The sequence below is a fragment of the Mixophyes fleayi genome, chromosome 4 (assembly GCF_038048845.1).
Source record: "Mixophyes fleayi isolate aMixFle1 chromosome 4, aMixFle1.hap1, whole genome shotgun sequence".
Taxonomy (NCBI): Eukaryota; Metazoa; Chordata; class Amphibia; order Anura; family Limnodynastidae; genus Mixophyes; species Mixophyes fleayi.
Genome location: NC_134405.1, coordinates 330,435,119 through 330,454,475, shown reverse-complemented (window position 1 = coordinate 330,454,475; position 19,357 = coordinate 330,435,119). Strand labels below are relative to the sequence as shown.

General features: G+C 40.2%; 1 protein-coding gene across 1 annotated transcript; it reads left to right on the top strand.

Annotated features, from left to right (window-relative positions):
• The first annotated feature begins 6,178 nt into the window (after nucleotides 1-6,178).
• On the top strand, nucleotides 6,179-16,007 carry ADCK2 (aarF domain containing kinase 2). The gene is made up of 8 exons (XM_075210374.1): nucleotides 6,179-7,345; nucleotides 8,936-9,082; nucleotides 9,250-9,378; nucleotides 9,601-9,696; nucleotides 10,900-11,151; nucleotides 13,163-13,291; nucleotides 13,438-13,491; nucleotides 15,131-16,007. The coding sequence occupies exons 1-8, from the start codon at nucleotides 6,407-6,409 to the stop codon at nucleotides 15,269-15,271; spliced, it is 1,887 nt and encodes a 628-aa protein (XP_075066475.1). The 5' UTR covers nucleotides 6,179-6,406; the 3' UTR covers nucleotides 15,272-16,007.
• The last annotated feature ends 3,350 nt before the right edge of the window (nucleotides 16,008-19,357 follow it).

The window sequence follows — 19,357 nt, the reverse complement described above, 5'->3', positions numbered from 1 at the left end:
TGGCATTTAATACAACAACAAAACGGTACAACTTTATAGTATTTGTGAAAAATGTTGTAAACAAAATAATGGTTACATATTATACACTTTTTTTTGTATTCTTTAATTAATTTGCATGACAAGATTACAAAACATATAAACAAACACAACAATCACAAAGAACAGGAACCAAAACAAAGAATGGGCTGCAAGCACATTCCCGTGTGCAGGTAAGGCAAGCATCAAAATTGTGTGTCTTGAATTTGAACTGTACCAGGTGTTCCAAACTGTGGTGGCATCACCAAGCCCCATAACAAATTTTGGGGGGAGGAACCGCCCACCAGTGTGGTAACTGGGGCTGTGCGATAGGGGCGACCACCCAGGGCTCAATGTTGAAGGGAGAGCAGTTTATCAACATTTTAGATTCATTTGGTTAAAATTAGGTGCTAGGGGGCGGTATTTTTGTTTTTCACCCCATGCACTAAAATTTGAATTTACTGCTCTGGGACCTTCTATGCCGGTCAACTCTCCTGAGGACCCGGTCAGCTCTTCTGAACACCCTTGAAAACACAACATGGAAAGAGACATTACTCGAAAAATTCTTAGCTAATATTAGGGTGCAGCCTGAGGACAGAGGCATCATAAATCAGATATAACTAAACAAATTCCACTGTCAGCAAATAATAATATATAAAACCTTTAATAACACTTCATAAGCCAAACCACATAATTTTATTGAAATCATATATAACACACATATAAACTCCTGTATAAAATAAACAAAAAATGAAAGCTCCAAAAATAGATATATAAAGGCCATTATATATGTCTACGTAGAAGTCTGATCAGGGACCAAAAGAAGGTTCCACTTTTCGTGATACTTCCTACTATTGGATATTGTGTTTTGATTTATTAAATAGGCTTCTCCATAGGGTAGCTTTCGCCAGAGGGACCCAGCTGTTGCCAGCGGTGACCCATTGATGGTTATGGTGAAGCGGGTGCTTTCTCCCGAGTTTGGACTTTTCACTCTTTAATAACATTTTCATAACAATGTGATAATAAATAAATAATAAAACATAATAATAACAAATATGTAAGTACAATAAGTAAATAAAAACATACATTAATGTTTTGAGAAAGAAGTAGCCTATTTAAGTAATATCATGGTCCAGTGGTCCCTGTGAATGGATATATAAAGATGTATTTCACATATATTTAGAGCCTTCTTGCCAGGAGCTTGTTGTTATACTTGTGAGATCTGCTACGTATCTCTGACTTACATGTCTTTTCCATCATTCTTTGCTGTTGCTTAGAAGGAATTTTGCTCCCAAATTTAAGATTTGCATCTTCCCCAAGCATGGAAAATTAGGCTGATCCCAATCATTATAAAAGTATGGTTGAAAAGTTCAGGTGAAAGAGTGAGGACAAGTCACATGGGATAGTGGTACCAAAATATTTTATTTGGGCATGTTGCCATTTGAAGGAAAACACTGATGAAAGGCTGACCACATCCTCCTGCTGTAGAGCGATATTCAACACCCCTGATGTACGCCAGTTCGTTTAAAAGAAAAATAGAGAGTTCGCTGAATGTTTTACATTCTTTGTGTAAGCAGGAGAGGGGTGGTATTTGGGAGTTTGGTATTAAAAACCTAATATCCCCTGTGTAGATAGCCATTATGTGTGTTTTTATTCCATGCCCTAATGTACGGGCTTCTCAATGATACATCTGACAAATGCCTCTAAGATCAGAAGAAAGACCAGGGGGTAAGTGGACAGTCCTGACGTGTGCCAACCCTTGTACCCATGGGTGCCGAGCCCTAACACAGGCTGATTGTCCACCTTAAAAAGCACAGATCCAGTGGAACATGATGTCCCAGCCCCAATTTTTGAAGTACCAGTCAGATCTTTTAAAAGCCTTCTTGGCGTCCATGGATGTAGAACATCATAGGCATGTCCTACTGACTTATAGATTATTATTATTGTTATTTATTTATATAGCGCCAACATATTCCGCAGCGATGTACAGAGCATATGGAGTCATTCAAATCAGTCCCTAAGCCATTGGAGTTTATAATTTAAATTCCCTGCCTCACACACTTACACACACTAGGGTCTATTTTTTGCCATAAGATAATTAACCTGCCAGTATGTTTTTGGAATGTAGAAGGAAACAAGAGCACCCGGAGGAAACCGGCACAAACACAGATATGGCCCTGGTCGGAATCAAACTTTTGACCCCAGCACTGTCAGGTAGCAATGCTAACCACTGTGCCACCATACTGCCAGGCTCTTATCCCGTTGTCCATAGCTTCACTCAAAGACACAAACTCCACCTGGGTGTAAATGTATCAAGCTGAGAGTTTTGAGTGAAAAGTGGAGATGTTGCCTATAGCAACCAATCAGATTCTAGCCATCATTTTGTAGAATGTACTATATAAATGATAGCTAGAATCTGATTGGTTCCCTTTGCAAGGCAGCGCCGCTTTAAATTTAAGCGCTGAAGATGCTGAACTCGCCGGAGTTGAAGAATCCGGAGGTTCATACATTTACCCCCTGGTCTCTTTTGATGCCGCAGGGAAGCTTCTCAGCCTATGGTGCACAATTTTAAATATACATTTAGTATTCAGATATTTGCCGCTTTTGGATTTAACACTAAATCTGCCATTAGGGAGGGTAAGTTTCTGTCGCCAACACATTACAAACGCCAAGAGATCAGGGGATCAGAGTGTTCTCAAAGTTCTATAATTTTATACTGTGAATCTGTCATGTCGCAGACTCTTAACTCCCTTAGGGGTTAAGTTATATAATGAAGTGTGATACTGACAAAAAACAATTAGAAATCAATTTCAGCTTTTATCCCAGTAAAATAATTTAAGACGAGCTCTGGCCAAAAGTGTTTCACTTTTATTACCAAATTCATAGAACTTACGTCTATTCAGAGTAAATAACCTTATAACCATATAACTAGCTACTAACCTAACAACGTTCTTTAAATGAGGAGCAAAGAACCAAATTGATGATGCAGATGATGACCGGAACAGCTGCTAAGGTGAGATTGCATAGTGAGGGGGCAGAAGTACAACTGATTATCTGACTGTCTTGTTTTAGAGATTAGTGAAAAATGAAGCAAAATATTCCCATTGTCCTACATTTGGGCAGAGTATTTCACAAGCTTCTCCAGCGGAGAGTCCAAGCAGAATTTCCCTTATTATACTTGTTCCACATAAGGTTCTCCCTTATCATATCCTAGCCATGTCCAACACAGCAGAATGAAGTCACAATGTTGTTGCCCCAACTTTAATCATAGCTGGAATGCAGAATTTACTAATACAGTGTGGAATCGTGAAGATAACATGGTTGGAATGTCATGGTGCAAACTTACTCCTTTTATTTTCTTTGCTCCTGGCTCAAAATCAGGCCTCATCTTACACTTATGACTTCTTAGGAGAGGTGGGCCAGGGGATGAGAGGGGTCTGCAAGCCTAGGGCAAGAACAGTAAGGGCGGGACATATTCTCGCGTGTCTCTTGCTAGGACTCGACCCCTGGTGCAAAATATGATGACGATGACGATCAACAGCATTAGCTAGATGCTTCTTAATAGCTGCCTTCTGATTGGCTGATTGCAGATTTCCTTCGCCAGCTGATTGTGCTTAATTCATTTGCTTTGTGGCTATATGATATGTGTCTACTCACATTTCTTTATTTTAAGTCATACAGACATTGTGCCAAGTAAGCTGAACATTCCCATTGCACTCAGACGTGGTAAGGCGACAGCTGTTGTAGTGTTTCTAATTAATCACTATTGTCTAAATTCCAATCGGTGCAAGCACACACAAGAAAAATACAATTTCTTAAAGCTATACTTCAGAAATAGCCACAAGGGGAAGACAATTTAGTTTTTTTGGGGGGACTGCAATAGCCGCATTTTATTACTAACACTGCAAGCACACGCTATGAGAAATATTTATTGATTGAGAAATACGGCCCATGCTCTGCGGCATACGCCCTGCTCTTTACACGGCTTAATCTTGGCCTCATATGTACCAGATGCCGGTATGTTTAATACATGACTGAGGTCATCCTGGCGTATATGCGACAGCTACAGACCTGGATGCATCTTGAGATCCGTCCAACACAGCAATCACATGGAACTGTGACACATTTCCCGGTCATCACAAATCAACCCAATGCTGTTTCTCAAGGTGAGCAATATGTAAGTGCCCACTAGTGATAGTGAAAACATCGCTGCTAATAGTGCAAACCAGCCCCAGGCTGATCAGTGCATGGCTAATGTCTCTATGGATCCCTCTCGGCAGCCCTTGTGCTCTCCCCTGCAACGATTAACGGAACTGGCAACTGCACATGAGCGACCCTAAGTAGTGCATGTGCAGTGAAGACTCCGGGTCAGAACCCAGATTTGTAAGGGTAAATTGCTCTTTTAAGCTGTCATCTCTGTGATGACAGTTTATACTTAATGGGGCAAAAATGAAATCCACGTTACATAGGCCCCATAGTATGGTGTGCCTATCATAGGTAAACGGAGAGGGGTTTCCTAGTGCCTGGAAACCCTCCTCACAGTCTGGGGCACTGTTAGCTTGAGGCGGCTGGACCCCGCCCCCGGGACCAGCCACTTTGCAAATTGCGGGCAGATTGTTTCTATCTGCACTGTTCACAGCCATCACTCCCCCGCTGTTTGACTCTGACCCTTTCTAGCCCCTGCTGTGTTCCCACCCCTTTCTCTCCCACTGCCTGCATGTCTCATGTGTGCTGCAGGAAGACATAATACACAGCACTAGATGAAGAGGGTAAGTGTGTGAGTGTAAGAATGTGAGTGTGAATGTGGGGGGTTCGCATGTGCTTTTAATGTAAGTGGGGGGATTTAAAGTATGAGTACAATAGTTCCTTTGTAAACATAGGCTTGGAGGGACTTAATATATACGTGTGGGGGAGGGAGGAAAAGGGATTTTAATGTAAGTGTAGGGGGGTATTTTATGTAATATGGATGGGGTGTGAAATATTAATTTTAATAGTAGGTTGAGAGTGGGGTGAAGGTTTGGGATATTTAAATTTTATAGTGGGATTATGGTGGACCTATTAAGGGTGGGGTGATGGGACTATTCATTTAATGCTGGGGTGGTTTGGGTGCTATTAATTGATTGTGTGGCTGAGTTTGGAGAGAAGAGCTATTTCTTAAAAGTGAATGCTAATTATTTAAGGTTTGGGAGGCAATAGGTTTATTTATTAAATGTAAATACTATTAATTTAATGTTGGGGTTGTTTGGGGAGAAATGGATCTTTCTATTAAAGGTGAATGATATTAATTTAATGTCCGGGTTGGTTGCTGGAAGGTCTAATTATTAAACGTGGATGCTTTGGATTTAATATCTGGCTGCTTTGGGGGAGGGAGGCCTACTGTGCTCACTCATTGCTGGGACTTCTATATCATGTACCTGTCCTTTTTCAAAACAGTCACCCAACATTCCAGGATCCAGACAAGCAGCAACAGTCTGCCAACTGTTCTGACACACTCAGTCAGGACATTGTCCTGACTGTAGGGAGGTATGTCCCGATTCACACGGCTTTGCATGAAAAGGAAAAGCTGCATGCACCTAACAGTAGCGCACACAGCATTGCCTGTGTATTTGATGAGGATAAGAAGACTTGGAGAACAGCTAAGTACTGTCTAAAATTATAACCACTCCCACTACCGGTGTGGCATGGAAACCCCTCTGTGCAAATCCTGCGTTTGTCCCTGCCAATTTCAGGCATCTATATAAAAGTTATTGACATAAATCTGCCATTCTGTCTCGTATACATACAATGTCATGTATACAGTTCATGAATATATATATATATATATATATATATATATATATATATATATATATATATACATACTTGCTTCCTATCTCTGGGATCCATAATCTAACAAGTGGGTGTTAGTCACTAATTATTTAGATACTGGCAAACAGCACATTATCAAGTGAAGCTGGTAACACATTTGTGCTGTACTTGAAGTTGGGATGGCTATTTAAATCTGGCTCCAATGCTCCAGGTCAACGCTCCCTCCCTGACTCCCCAGAGAGAAGTAGAAGGCGCTTCACCTCGGTTTAACCATCGCGCTTTGGGCCACGTGACTGCGCCCGGGTTAATAACTGCGGTGACGTCACAGAGAGGCGTGGCCGTCCTGTCATTCAGTTACATTGTAACAACATTTAGAACGTTGCTGCTCTCACGATTCCAGGCTTGGAACGTTCCGTGTCTGTCCGATCACAGGTTACACGGGACCTCACAACTCGTCTCTTTGCCGGAGATCCAGTTTTGTACCCAACCATTCTTTGAGGGATTTCAGATTGACAGTGACACTGCCTAGCCAGGAAGCACGACTGCCATTACTATGAATGTGTAACCTGACTCCTGTACTACAATGCTGTGGACTCTGCAACTACGATGTGGATTCTTATTTTGCCATAGGATCTGCCTCCATAAGAGCTCCAGGGATCTGTGTAGATGGAGCTGGCGGAACGTTGCAGCACAGCATCAGAAATACACAGTCGGGTATAGCAACTTGAAATCCCTGTCAAAGATCACATTGATGTTCTGCGGCATTAAATATGTGACAACCACAACACAGTGTGAGAGACTGTACCAAAGGGAGGAGCCACCTAAGATGATGCTGAACTCTGGCCTTTCATTGGGTCAAAAGAATTCTCAAGACACACTACTGAAGAAGATCAGCTTCATTATCAACTTGGGTGTGCGCTCTTGCATTCTCTTCTTGAAATTTGGACCACTATTATTGGCCTATCCATTCACATTTCTTTCAGCTAGCATGAATTCTCTTTGGCTTAATCTCTTGTTGAAGGCCACCGAGTCCTCAGGACCGGTCTGCATTAAACTTGGTCAATGGGCTAGCACTCGACAAGACCTTTTCTCCAAAGAGTTCTGTGTTAAGTTTTCCAAACTTCATGTTAAGGTGACCCCACATCCCTGGGGGTACACCGAGCTCTGCTTGAAGAGAGCCTTTGGGGATGACTATGGACATGTACTGAAATTTTATAGCATGGAGCCTATAGGTTCTGGTTGTGTCGCTCAGGTATACAAGGCCTACACTGACCTATCCATTATTCAGGATATGGAATCTCAGACTCTGGTAGAGAACACAGAGCACGACTCTGCATTTGAGGCATGGGAGGTTCAAGGGCTAACTGGAATTTTTGGATATTTCAGGCAGAGAAAAAAACCTGATAATGTTTCTCTAAAAGGTCAATATAATATTGGTATCCAACAAGAAGTCCTTCAGTCTCTTTCCCTCCCAAAAGCATCAGAGGAAGATTTACCTCACTTAATCCCCGTGGCTGTAAAAGTAAGGGCTTATACAAAATCACCAAAAATACGTTGTTCCATATAGAAGTTTATGGTTATTGTGATCATTTTATTTATCTTGACAGCAATATTCAGTCTACAGTATTTCCAATCCAATGTGGCCAATAAGGATATACATTTGGGTAGCATCTACAAACTACCCTGGTCCATTTACCTTTGGAAATCAAGTGATGTCAATTCTGCAAATTAGTTCCTATGTACAAGGTTATCATCACTGGTGATTTGAATACGTGTGTACCCATCACCTACATGGGGCACAAATTTACCTGCTACACATGCAATGTAGGTGGTAACCACTAGGAACAAATGAGTTCACTGAGGAACAAGGCACCAAATGCTTGAAACCTCAGCAATGTTCACTTGTTCTTAGTGAATTGATAGACTGCATAGTGAATATTACCCCCCAAAATTGTCTGCCTGCATGTGTAGAGTTTAAACAGCTGATATGCCACTGGCAAAGACACAAGTGAAAACAGAATGTGTAAATAACTACGGGCAAAATGAGTAATTAACCAAATTATTTATATTTAGAGTTCATTAAAAGGGAACTCTGCTGTAATAAAAAAATGTAAAAATTGTATATTTCACAACTGATAAAAAAAATAATACTGCTGTTGTCTGGTTGTGAGGGCATATACACTTCCACATTTGCCCGAAATCATTGCATCATTGATCGTGATTTTTTAGGAAGTTTATAAAACCAAATTAACAGATGCAATGTGCTTTGTTACGATAAAACATGATCGAGGGGGGCGTACACACTCTTGTAATATCTGACCAAACGGTCGTGAATCGTGTGATCTGCAAATAATTGTATCACTGTGTACCTAGCTTAAAAATGGGGTTTGACTCCCTCTAGAGACCAGACTCAGTGGCGCATGCAGGGGGGGTTTCTGGTTCTCCAGAAACCCCTCCCCTCCGCGAATGAACGGGCACTAAACATTGCCCCTACACAGCAGCACTGTGCTGTACATCAGCCGCGACGCTGTCACAGAAGCGTCCGCGGTGGTGCTGTATTGTTCTAGCACTGCTGCGGGCGCTTCTTTGACAGCGCCGCGACTGCTGTACAGTACAGCATCGCCAAAATGGAGCTGCTCTCTCTCTCTATATATATTTTTTTGGGGGTGGGGGAGAAAACCCCCCTTAAAAATCCTGCGTTTGCCCCTGCGACTCACAGTAGTAAACACTGAATGGCCCGTAGATGCAGCATTCATGGTTTTCTTGTGTCCATTTAGTGTCCAGACTTCACTATGTATATTTTTGTGCTGCCCATAGGGATCAGTAATCCCTATCTTTAGTAGCATGCACGCTTTGCTTACCATGTTTTTGAAGATACCTCAGCACAGAAAACCATACAAGAAAACCTGTATATGAGCCCATAGCCTTCCATCCTGATGGGGGGTAACTTACAGGGTAGGCTGTTTAGTCCAACACTGACAAAACAGATTTTCCCTTAAAGGTCCAATTTTAACTCTTCAATTTCCAGATTACAAAAGCTTATAGGAAACACTTTTGGGAACTGTTCCTATGAGTTGATTCTTGAAAATACCTCTTCTTGTCTTACCACCAGGTCCTCCACCCAGGTCTTAGTCAACAAGTTAAGATGGACCTTCTCCTTATAAAGACCTGGAGCCGGATCCTTGGCCTGATCCCTGGATTCAGGTGGTTGAGTCTGACAGAAATCGTGGAGGAGTTTGAAAAACTGATGACCCGGCAGGTGAGTTGATTCCACAAATACAAGGTTTTTAGATTTGCGCTGTGATCTATGTATCCAGTTGATCTTGTTAGTCATTGAAACCAGTGGAACAGCCATTTACGTACGACCTGTCTACACTGCAGTACGTTCCGTCTATATTGCTGTGGTTATATTCTGTCTTTTAATAGATCGATCTGCGCTTTGAAGCCAGAAATCTAGAGCGGTTTCAACAAAAATTTCAGAAAATGGAATTTATAAAGTTTCCCACACCCTTACGACCCTTTGTCACGAAGAACATCCTGGTAGAGACCTTTGAGGTAGGTGCTTGATACAAAGAGCTGGCGTATCATTGAGTATGTGATTTTCTTATAGCTCCTTCCATAACCTAGTGCTGTAATTTAGAACAGCCAATCAAACATTTGCTGTCTAAGTCTTACATCTGATTGGCTGGCATGAATTGCAGAGTAGAGGAAGCACGAGTGACCGGTGAGTCGCCAGACACTGTGGCATTACATGACGATATCCTTTCTTTGCTACAGGACGGTGAACCTTTGTCCATGTACCTGCAAGAGTCCGTCTCTTCTCAAATCAAGCAGAGGATCGCAGCAATGGGAGTAAATATGTTGATGAAGATGGTGGGTAATTCTTAGAAATGCAGACAAATATTTATTTTCAAGAGGGTATTACGTATTAACAATTATTTATATAGTGCCTACATGTTACGCAGCTGTATACAGAGAATATTTAATCAGCCCCTTCCCTGAGGAGCTTACAGTCTAGATCCCCTACCACACAGTCACACACAGAGAGTTCATTTTATTAGAAGCCAGTCTACTTAACAGTATGTCTTTCGAAGTGTGGACGGAAACTGAAGCACACGGAGGAAACCCACACAGATAGACCCTGGGGGGAAATGTATCAAGCTGAGAGTTTTTCGGCGGGTTTGAAAAACCAATCAGATTCTAGCTATCATTTATTTAGTACATGCTACAAAATGATATCTAGAATCTTATTGGTTGCTATAGGCAACATCTCCACTTTTCAAACCTACCGGAAAACTCTCAGCTTGATACATTTACCCCCTGGTCGGAATCGAACACCTGACCCCAGCTCTGGGAGACAGCAATGCTAACCATCGTGCCACTGTAGTACTTAGCTTCAGACATTTACAAACAGGTTCTGTAGGCATTACATTGTCAAGGACAGCCATCCAATTGGACATCAGAACCATAAATGCTTATTACCCTAATGAGAGTAATAGGAGTTTATTGATACATCCAAAATGAGGAAGGTGGAGGAAAGAGGCATTTGGATAAGAGCGATCCCTCCAGGAGAAAGGAAGACAGAGATTGTTACTTATTTTAACCTGTTTGTAAAATGTCTTATGTTAGATTTAATTAACCTTATTTATCAGCGTATTTTTTTACGTGAGTATGAGCCATACTGATTGCCAGGCAAAGGTGAAATGAAATATTCATAGATTCCAACATTCCGTGTTTGCAAAGATTTTGAATCTCTGGGTGCTCTGGTTTCCTCCCACAGTCCAAAATCTGGTAGGTTTATTGACTGTTGAGAAAATTAACGTGTGTGTGTGTGTGTCCATAAGCTCCAGTGGGGCAGGGACTGATATGAATGACAAATTGCGCTCTGGACAGCACTGCGTAGTTGGTAGCGCTAATTTAGACTGTAAGCTCCAATGGTGCAGGGACTGATGTGAGTTCTCTGTACAGCGCTGCAGTATTAGTGGTGCTATGTACATAGCTGATGATGATGATAATAAAGGGGAATATTTCCATTACCCTTAGCAGATCGCCACCCATCGTCTCTTACTTTTGCAGGTGTTCGTGGATAATTTTGTCCATGCGGATCTGCACCCCGGTAACATCTTAGTGCAAGGGGCTCAGCAGTTCACTTCTAAACAGATGGATCAGACCACTTTAGTGGACATGTGCGACACTCTTATCGTAAACGTTGGCCCCAGTCGCTGTCCTCTCCGGCTGGTCCTGCTGGACACCGGCATTGTGGCTGAACTGCAGGAGAAAGATCTGGAGAACTTCCGGTCCGTCTTTACCGCAGTATTACTAGGACAGGTAAGTGGACGACTGTAAAAAGCTATAATTTTGGGACTGGTTGAAATTAAGGTGAGAGATTATTTTCTGCCAATCGGACGTAAAACAAACCTTTTGAGGCACTGTGACCTCAGAAATCTGTCATGGATCTGTAGGATATGATTATACCAAGGGATCCCTTTGCCTGCCCTGGCACTTATTATTGGTCCTCTGGACCCTCGACTTGCCTACAAAGACATCATACCCCAATAATACCCTTATTCCAATAAGCAATTCATTTAAGCTACTACAATGTGAGAGTATAAACACACATGCATAAGACTGATGGGAGGGCTGGGCTAAAAGCTAAAAGGATTATGAGTCAGAGAAAACAAATGTCAGTCTATCGAATGCAGACTAACAGGACTATTGGAGATTGTTGCTATGTAATATAATCCTCACATATATATCATTATTATGAGGATCAATTGAATTATCCACAATTGTTGGTTAATATTTTGATGTACTGACACTAGTTTAATCATATGCATGCCTGTTTATATTCAATCCGGATTGACTAAGTTCTGGGACATACCGGTATAAATATATTTACTATATGTTTTTTATCTTTGTAACAGTATCCATTTCAAATAGGTTTTAAATGTATTTGAATAAATAATGTGTTAATTTTATCAGCACTTCCCCATTATTTTTACTTTTGATTTTTTTGTTTTGTATGCGGCAATTTCAGCAGATCGCCGGGAGGGAGCTGCAGATAAAAAGTTGTTTAATTTCAGAGATAGATAGTCTTTTAGCTCCTGTGACTTGTGTTTTTGTATGTCGAATGGAGAGCCTTACAACCAGATTTAGTAAAACATTCAAAGAAAATCTGTAAAATCCTGTAATCATCATTATTTATTTATATAGCGCCACTAATTCCACAGCGCTGTACAGAGAACTCATTCAGCATCAGTCACACAGAACAATGAAAACAGACAAGTTTTTATACGTGATGCTCCTCCCACAGCCCTAGCTTGATGGGCAGATGACACTCCCACCTTCCCTTAAATAAGGAGTTCTCGTCAGCTGCTCTACTTGATTGCTCTCACTGCAGACACACTCTGTCAGCCTGCTGTATCTGTGAAAAAAGACACTTTCAGAGAATGTTAGTTAAATCAGACTTCATACTATTATTTTGTCACACATATGACTTCTACCTGTTTTTCTTTAAGCTAGGTGCACTGCTGCACAAATGTGTAACTCTGTAGATTTCCAGCTAAATACCTATTTATTCTTTTAGAAGCCTGTGGCAAACGCCTCCCTTTGTCACAATATGAGCAGGCATTTTAAACAAGTTAAAAAAAATAGGAAACGCAGACTCTAATGGCATTTCTGGGACTACAATATATCAACATGCATCAATATTACACAATATAGTTGAAAACACAATGTCAATTAAAATAAGTATCACTGAGAAAGCATATTCTTTCTATAAAATAAATTTCATTAATAGCAATAAAAAGATAAAATAAAATATAAGCCATGACCATAAGATACCGCTCAAATTAGTATCATAAAAAGATATATCAAATGTTCCCACAATTGATGGTGTTAATAGAAAACATCTCTTAGAGTTACCCCAGAGCTCAAACATTTGTAAAGAACATTGATATTCATATAACAATACAGAGAACCACTTAGAAATAAATAAACTTATAACTGGAACATCAATTTATAAACATTGATATCTCAAGATGTGTACAAGAGAATAATAATTCCTTGATTAATTGCATTTGCAGATAAAGGAATGTCAGTTTATCCAATAGGAGATCACACTTGTAATAGTTAATTTAGGTTGTCTATTCCCAGATGGATTAAATGAAAAAAATCATCTTAATGATATATAATTCCCCTGTGTTTCTGTTGTCCATTGTGTATTATTGTTGATATATTGTAGTCCCAGAAATGCCATTAGAATCTGCGAATTGTTTTCCATACCTTGAAGTTCTTGCCATACTATGTGGCCATGGTGTGTTCTGATTGGTTGCTGTAGGGAGAGACAGTGGCCGAGTTGATTCTCCACCATGCCAGAGCCAACCAGTGTACGGATGTGGAAAGCTTCAAGTCTCGGATGGCGGAGCTGGTGAAGGAGGCCAGAGAGAACACCGTATCTCTGGGGAAGGTGAGTCACACCGCCAGGTTTTATACTGATACACCGTGCTACAATCCCTTCTCCTGCCGCGACGTGCTGGCTTTGCCTTCTTCACCAGCATGTCCTGTCTGGTTTATAAGATGAGATTGGATCTGTTGTTTTGTGTTTCCCTTTAGCTCCAGATTGCGGTGCTGCTGTCTCGGGTCTTCGGGCTTCTGATGAAACATAAGGTATAATTCATGTATCCAACTCACCTTCTATTTCCTGCTCATTACCACTCTAGAGAGAGGTACCTCTCATTACCACTCTAGAGAGAGCTACCTCTCATTACCACTCTAGAGAGAGCTACCTCTCATTACCACTCTAGAGAGAGGTACCTCTCATTACCACTCTAGAGAGAGGTACCTCTCATTACCACTCTAGAGAGAGCTACCTCTCATTACCACTCTAGAGAGAGGTACCTCTCATTACCACTCTAGAGAGAGGTACCTCTCATTACCACTCTAGAGAGAGGTACCTCTCATTACCACTCTAGAGAGAGGTACCTCTCATTACCACTCTAGAGAGAGGTACCTCTCATTACCACTATAGAGAAAGGTGGTACCTCTCATTACCACTCTAGAGAGAGGTACCTCTCATTACTACTCTAGAGAGAGGTACCTCTCATTAACACTCTAGAGAGAGGTACCTCTCATTAACACTCTAGAGAGAGGTACCTCTCATTGCCACTTTAGAGAGAGGTACCTCTCATTACCACTCTATGTACAGAGAGGTACCTCTCATTACCACTCTATGTACAGAGAGGTACATCTCATTACCACTCTAGAGAGAGAGATAACTTTCATTGCCACTCTAGAGAGAGATAACTCTCATTACCACTCTAGAGAGAGGTACCTCTCATTACCACTCTAGAGAGAGGTACCTCTCATTACCACTCTAGAGAGAGGTACCTCTCATTACCACTCTATGAACAGAGAGGAACATGCTTTCTTCTATATATGTTTTCTGTTTTTCCCACTGTGGGAGCCTTACAAATCAGCAACTATATATATATATAGTGGATGAAGTTTAATAGTTTTACAATGAAGGCAGTAGGAGAAGTGGCGGTCTGGCATACCACTGTATACACCCCACTTCCACCACTGGCATATAATAGTATTAATAAGGTGAAATATTGAAAACAATATAACAATGACAGGCTATCTCCCCATGTAAAGATAAATAAGGTCTTTATTCCAATGTTTCAGTCCCAGTAAGAGCCTTTATCGAGGGCATACTACTCTGAGAGCAAAACGCTCAAAATGTTGGCGTAAAGACTTTTTTTTATCTTTTAATGGAGAAAGCCTGTGGCTGTTATGTTGTCTCCAGTACTTCTCTCCCTGGGAATTACACCTGATGTTGATGTGAGCTACAGTCTTCTCTCTTGTATCATGAATTATGCTGAAAGGAATCACTTTATGACCATAAAAAGTCATATTGTCATATTGAATAATAGATTGTAAATAAGGTTAATGTTGTGTGAGGCGCATCTATATCCATAACTGTCACATTTTAGAATTTGGAGTCTTCAACAGTAATAATATATAGGTCAATGTGTTCTTGATCGTGTAGTCCTAGAATCAGAATCTGTATTCCTCAATTCACATAAATGGACATGGGTGAATTAAGAAGCTGTTTTATATATTTGCGTATAAAAAGTACAAGTAAAGTGCTTTGTCTAATAGCTGCAGGAATTGTCACAGATATAATAATTCACACTGCAGCAAGTTAGTGAATTATATGGGGTAAGGGAGTGATGAGATGCTGGTTTCTAATTAATAAGAATCTATAGCATAGTTGAAACAGTTTTCTGACTTTCTTCATTATCAGGTAAAACTGGAGAGTAACTTTGCATCCATCGTTTTCGCTATTTTGGTCTTGGAAGGACTTGGACGATCTCTGGACCCTGAGATTGACATTCTGGAGGCAGCCAGACCCCTCCTTTTACAGAATGCCTCTTCTCTGGTATAGACAAGAAACAGACATGATGTACAGTTGATGTATGAGATCTGGATCAAACTCCTGTGATCGGTGCGTTTCCAAACCTCAAATGGGATCTCGGAATATCACTTATTTTATAATAAAATATCACTCAGAAATGTTTACATTTTATGCCACAATGGACCCCTTTATTCCTACATTACGACAGGAAGGTGACCACATAAAATCATTTAATCACAGTTGGGAAAGAAACGTGAAAAGTTAAAAACAGAATTGCACAATGAGCCCTGTATTCTCAGTATGGACAGAAGGGGGGAAATTAATTTCCCTGTGCTGTGCCGTGGAGCACCTCTGGAACAGACATGAAGGCACTCCGTGGCGATGTAACATCACAGTTTTTTGCCTTAAGCCCCAAGGAGGTGTGCAGAAAAATCTGTAAAGTACGGGTACCGTAGTACCTGGAAATGAGCTGTGATGTCCAGGCGGCTCAGGGGGGGAAATGAATCCCCCCCACGTGTTTTATCCCATCCTCTGTGAACAAATGTTTGAATGAGACACTATTTTTATATTATTTTTATATAGTTTGCTATTTTACCAGTGTAATATACTACAGCAGCTGCTACTGCATAAATATTTGTCAAAGGATGGAAAAGCAGGGACAAAAAGACAAAAGTTTGTTGTTGTTTATTTTTGGAATATCTGTTTCTGTGCACTGAATAAGGGAATAGTGTAAAGCAAAGAATTCTGGGAATACTTAAAAATGGACTCTGTGTATTTTAACAGTATTTTAGTATTTTGTCATGTTGTTGTGATTGCTGTTATTCCTAATAGAACACATTTAAAGAGACATATTTTATGGATGGCTGCAAGTTAATAACTATTTTTAATTTTAAGTGGAAGAGCGGCCCATAGCAACCAATCAGATTCTAGCTGTCATTTTCCGGTACATTCTGAAAATAATACATATAATCTGATTGGTTGCTATGGGCAACACCTCCACATCTCCTTTTTAGAGATTTTAGTAAATAGACCCATTAGTCTTGAGTTGACATTCTCCTGACTTTTAAAAATACTGCAGTGTTGCCAGCCACTGGTATATATTTTTTTGATCATTAAAATACATAAAACTAAACTAATACCAATAGAAGTGATTTACCCCAGTGATTTATTAGTTGGGAGATTGGGGGCAGGATCGGGAAACATGTTTTATGAAACCATTGTAACATTGAGGCAGCTTAGCTTTAATTGTATATTGAATATTTTACACAGCACAACGGACTCCATTCTGAACTGTGAGCTACTGTATCGGACGGGCATTTAATATATATTTTATAAGATGTTTTTGTATTTGCACTCAATGTGAGATATAAATTAAAGCATTTTTTCAATTAAAATTATTGGTGTTTATGTCCGTTTTTGAACTTTCTCTCACCGTAAGAATTTCCTGGATTATTCCATGTATAAAAGGCAATTATTTAACATTTATATAGTGTCCGGTTTTTATTACACTACTTAATCCAACAGTTAACACATCTGTTGGATTAGAGTTTTCATCTGTTGTTGTTTCAAACACTTTGCTTGTCCTATAATATAGTCTAAAATACATTTCCTCACCTTGAACATAGATTTGTGCCTCAGGCCATAGATGAAGACACAGAAGGTCTCTAAAATCTAATGTATTCTCTGTTACTTAAAAAAGAAGTGACTGCGGTTCGCGAGGCTCAGTGTGAAGTTTTTTGAGTTATTTTAGGGTTACGCTGATGGTCTGACACTTGTGAATTAATCCATACTTGCCAACTTTTTGTAGTTGGTGTTCGGGAGCCTCCCGGGGCATAGGCAAACCGAGGGGGGGGGGGGTTCCTAGTGCCTGGAAACCCCCCTCCAAGCCTGGGGCACTGTATAATTGAGGTGGCTGGACCTTGCCCCCGCTTCACACAGGCTCTGCTTGAAAAGGGAGAGCTGCGTGCACCTAACAGTAATCCATGCAGCATTGCCCATGTATATTATGGGGATGGGAAAAGTTGGAGAGCAGCCAAGCACTGTCTAAAATTCTAACCACGCCCCCATGCATGCTGGTCACGCCCACTGGCAGTGTGGTGTGGAAACCCCTCTCTACTAATCCTGCGTTTGCCCCTGCGGGGGGAGGTGGGCGTGTAATGTTTGTCCCTGTGCGGCACTACGGACATCTTGTGGCGTCCTATAAATAAAAATTAATAATAATAAAAATAATAGTGTCAATTCTTAAAGCAAAGGTTTCTTGATAGAGGTTAACAAAAAGGATTTATTGGAAACTGCCATTACGAGAGCCCCTCAGGTAATAATAATTTTGATGTACCAAAAAAAAGGTGACAAGTATTAATTATAAGCATAATTCTTTCATTACTAGATATAATAATGATCACAGAAAGATTGAACGGGTGCTCAAGAGACAGTGAAGTTTGCTAGGGGACCCTGTTCTTGGTCAACATTTACCATTTAGGCCCCAGGTAATTTACAGGAGAGAGATTTTAAAATCCATTTTAGTCCCCAGCCTTGTGCGAAGTGAAAAAAATATTTCTGTTCCCACAATTAATATAATTAATCATCCTTTATAGGATGTTAAAAATTGATTGACCTCCCTGTCAGCGATGTAATGCATGTACACAAAGGGACAATACGACTGATTCTTTTACAAATATGATGGTCAGGATTATAAAATAAAGAGTGGCATTACATGTAGTTCCACATTCGTCATTTACGTAATTAAATGTTGCAATCTTATATATTTTGGGAAGACTAAAAGAATGTTAAAAATTAGGATACAGGACCATTTATGTAACATTAAAAATAATATCTTCCTAGACATTTTAATGTGGTCCATAATAAAAACCGGAAACGTTTTAAAGGTATTGAACATGTACCTACTAATTATAGAGGATGTAATAGAGAGTTAAGACCATCCAGGAGGGAGACCTTCTGGATACATGAATTAGACTCCCTAACTCCTAATAGTGTAAACGAGGGTATTGACATTGTGTAATTCTAGGGTGTTAGTGATTTTAAACTTTATAAGGTTCAGCTCAATAATTTATTTGTATATTTTTATGTGATTTAAACATATATATATATATATATATATATATATACACATTTTGCCTGCAAAGGTGCCAAATATCGTTGATTTGCAGAAATTGGACCTAAATACATTTACCCCTGTGAGTCAGATGTATAGTAATCAATTAGACTGTGTGGGGCGTTTCTACATCTCATGATTGGAACCGTGCTCAAACCTCTACACAGTGAGGTATTAGCAAATTGACACGTCTATTTAAGTCTCATCTGTATGGGAGACGAAACGCGTAGGGGAGCCTCCCATACGTCATTTCTTTCTGGTACTTAACTGGACTGTCTGGGCGGATAAACCCTAGGATTATGATGTCAAGAAGTTGTCCCGCTACTACCATATATTTTATTTATCCAGGAATTGGTGCAAGTTGCCATATTGTAATAATTTTACCATAGACCAGTGTTTCCCAAATCCAGTCCTCAGAAGGCCTAACAGTGCATGCTTTCCATATCTCCTTGTTGGAGCACAGGTGTATTCATTACTGACTGACACATTGTAACAGATCCACAGATGTATAATTACTATTACTTGTCACTTAGAAAGCCTGCACTGTTAGGGCTCCCTCAGGACTGAATGTGGGAAACAGACATAGACCATAATAATGTTACCATGTAAAATGCCCAGCAAAACAATGCAAGAGATTTTGAACCTTTGTTTTACCTACAGCTGGATGTAGCAATTTCATGCACTCTTGTCCATTACGCACAGATTTATTTACACATCTATAGGCTAAATAGTGTTTATTTATAATCTTTGGCATTCTTAAAAAAAACAATTTCTGAAGATACAATTGTCATTTATGCAACTTAAAGGGATATTCAACTCGATATATGAACTTTCCTAAAACCCCCTCCCTTCCCAGTGATAGCACTTTGGTCGGGATTCCTCCCCAACGTTTGCCGTTTCTGGTAGTGTCCAGGCGTTGGACCGATCACCTTTACAAAGGGATTAACTAAAATTAAAGTTAATATTCAAAGCGGAAACCCCCTTTTAAAGCTAATTAACACCTT

Excerpts from the sequence above, each read along its gene's own strand:
- ADCK2 (XM_075210374.1), top strand. The coding sequence starts at position 6,407 with ATGCTGTGGACTCTGCAACTACGATGTGGATTCTTATTTTGCCATAGG. Across the intron at positions 9,697-10,899 it reads TAAATATGTTGATGAAGATG|GTGTTCGTGGATAATTTTGT; the intron begins GTGGGTAATTCT and ends TTACTTTTGCAG. Across the intron at positions 13,292-13,437 it reads ACACCGTATCTCTGGGGAAG|CTCCAGATTGCGGTGCTGCT; the intron begins GTGAGTCACACC and ends GTTTCCCTTTAG.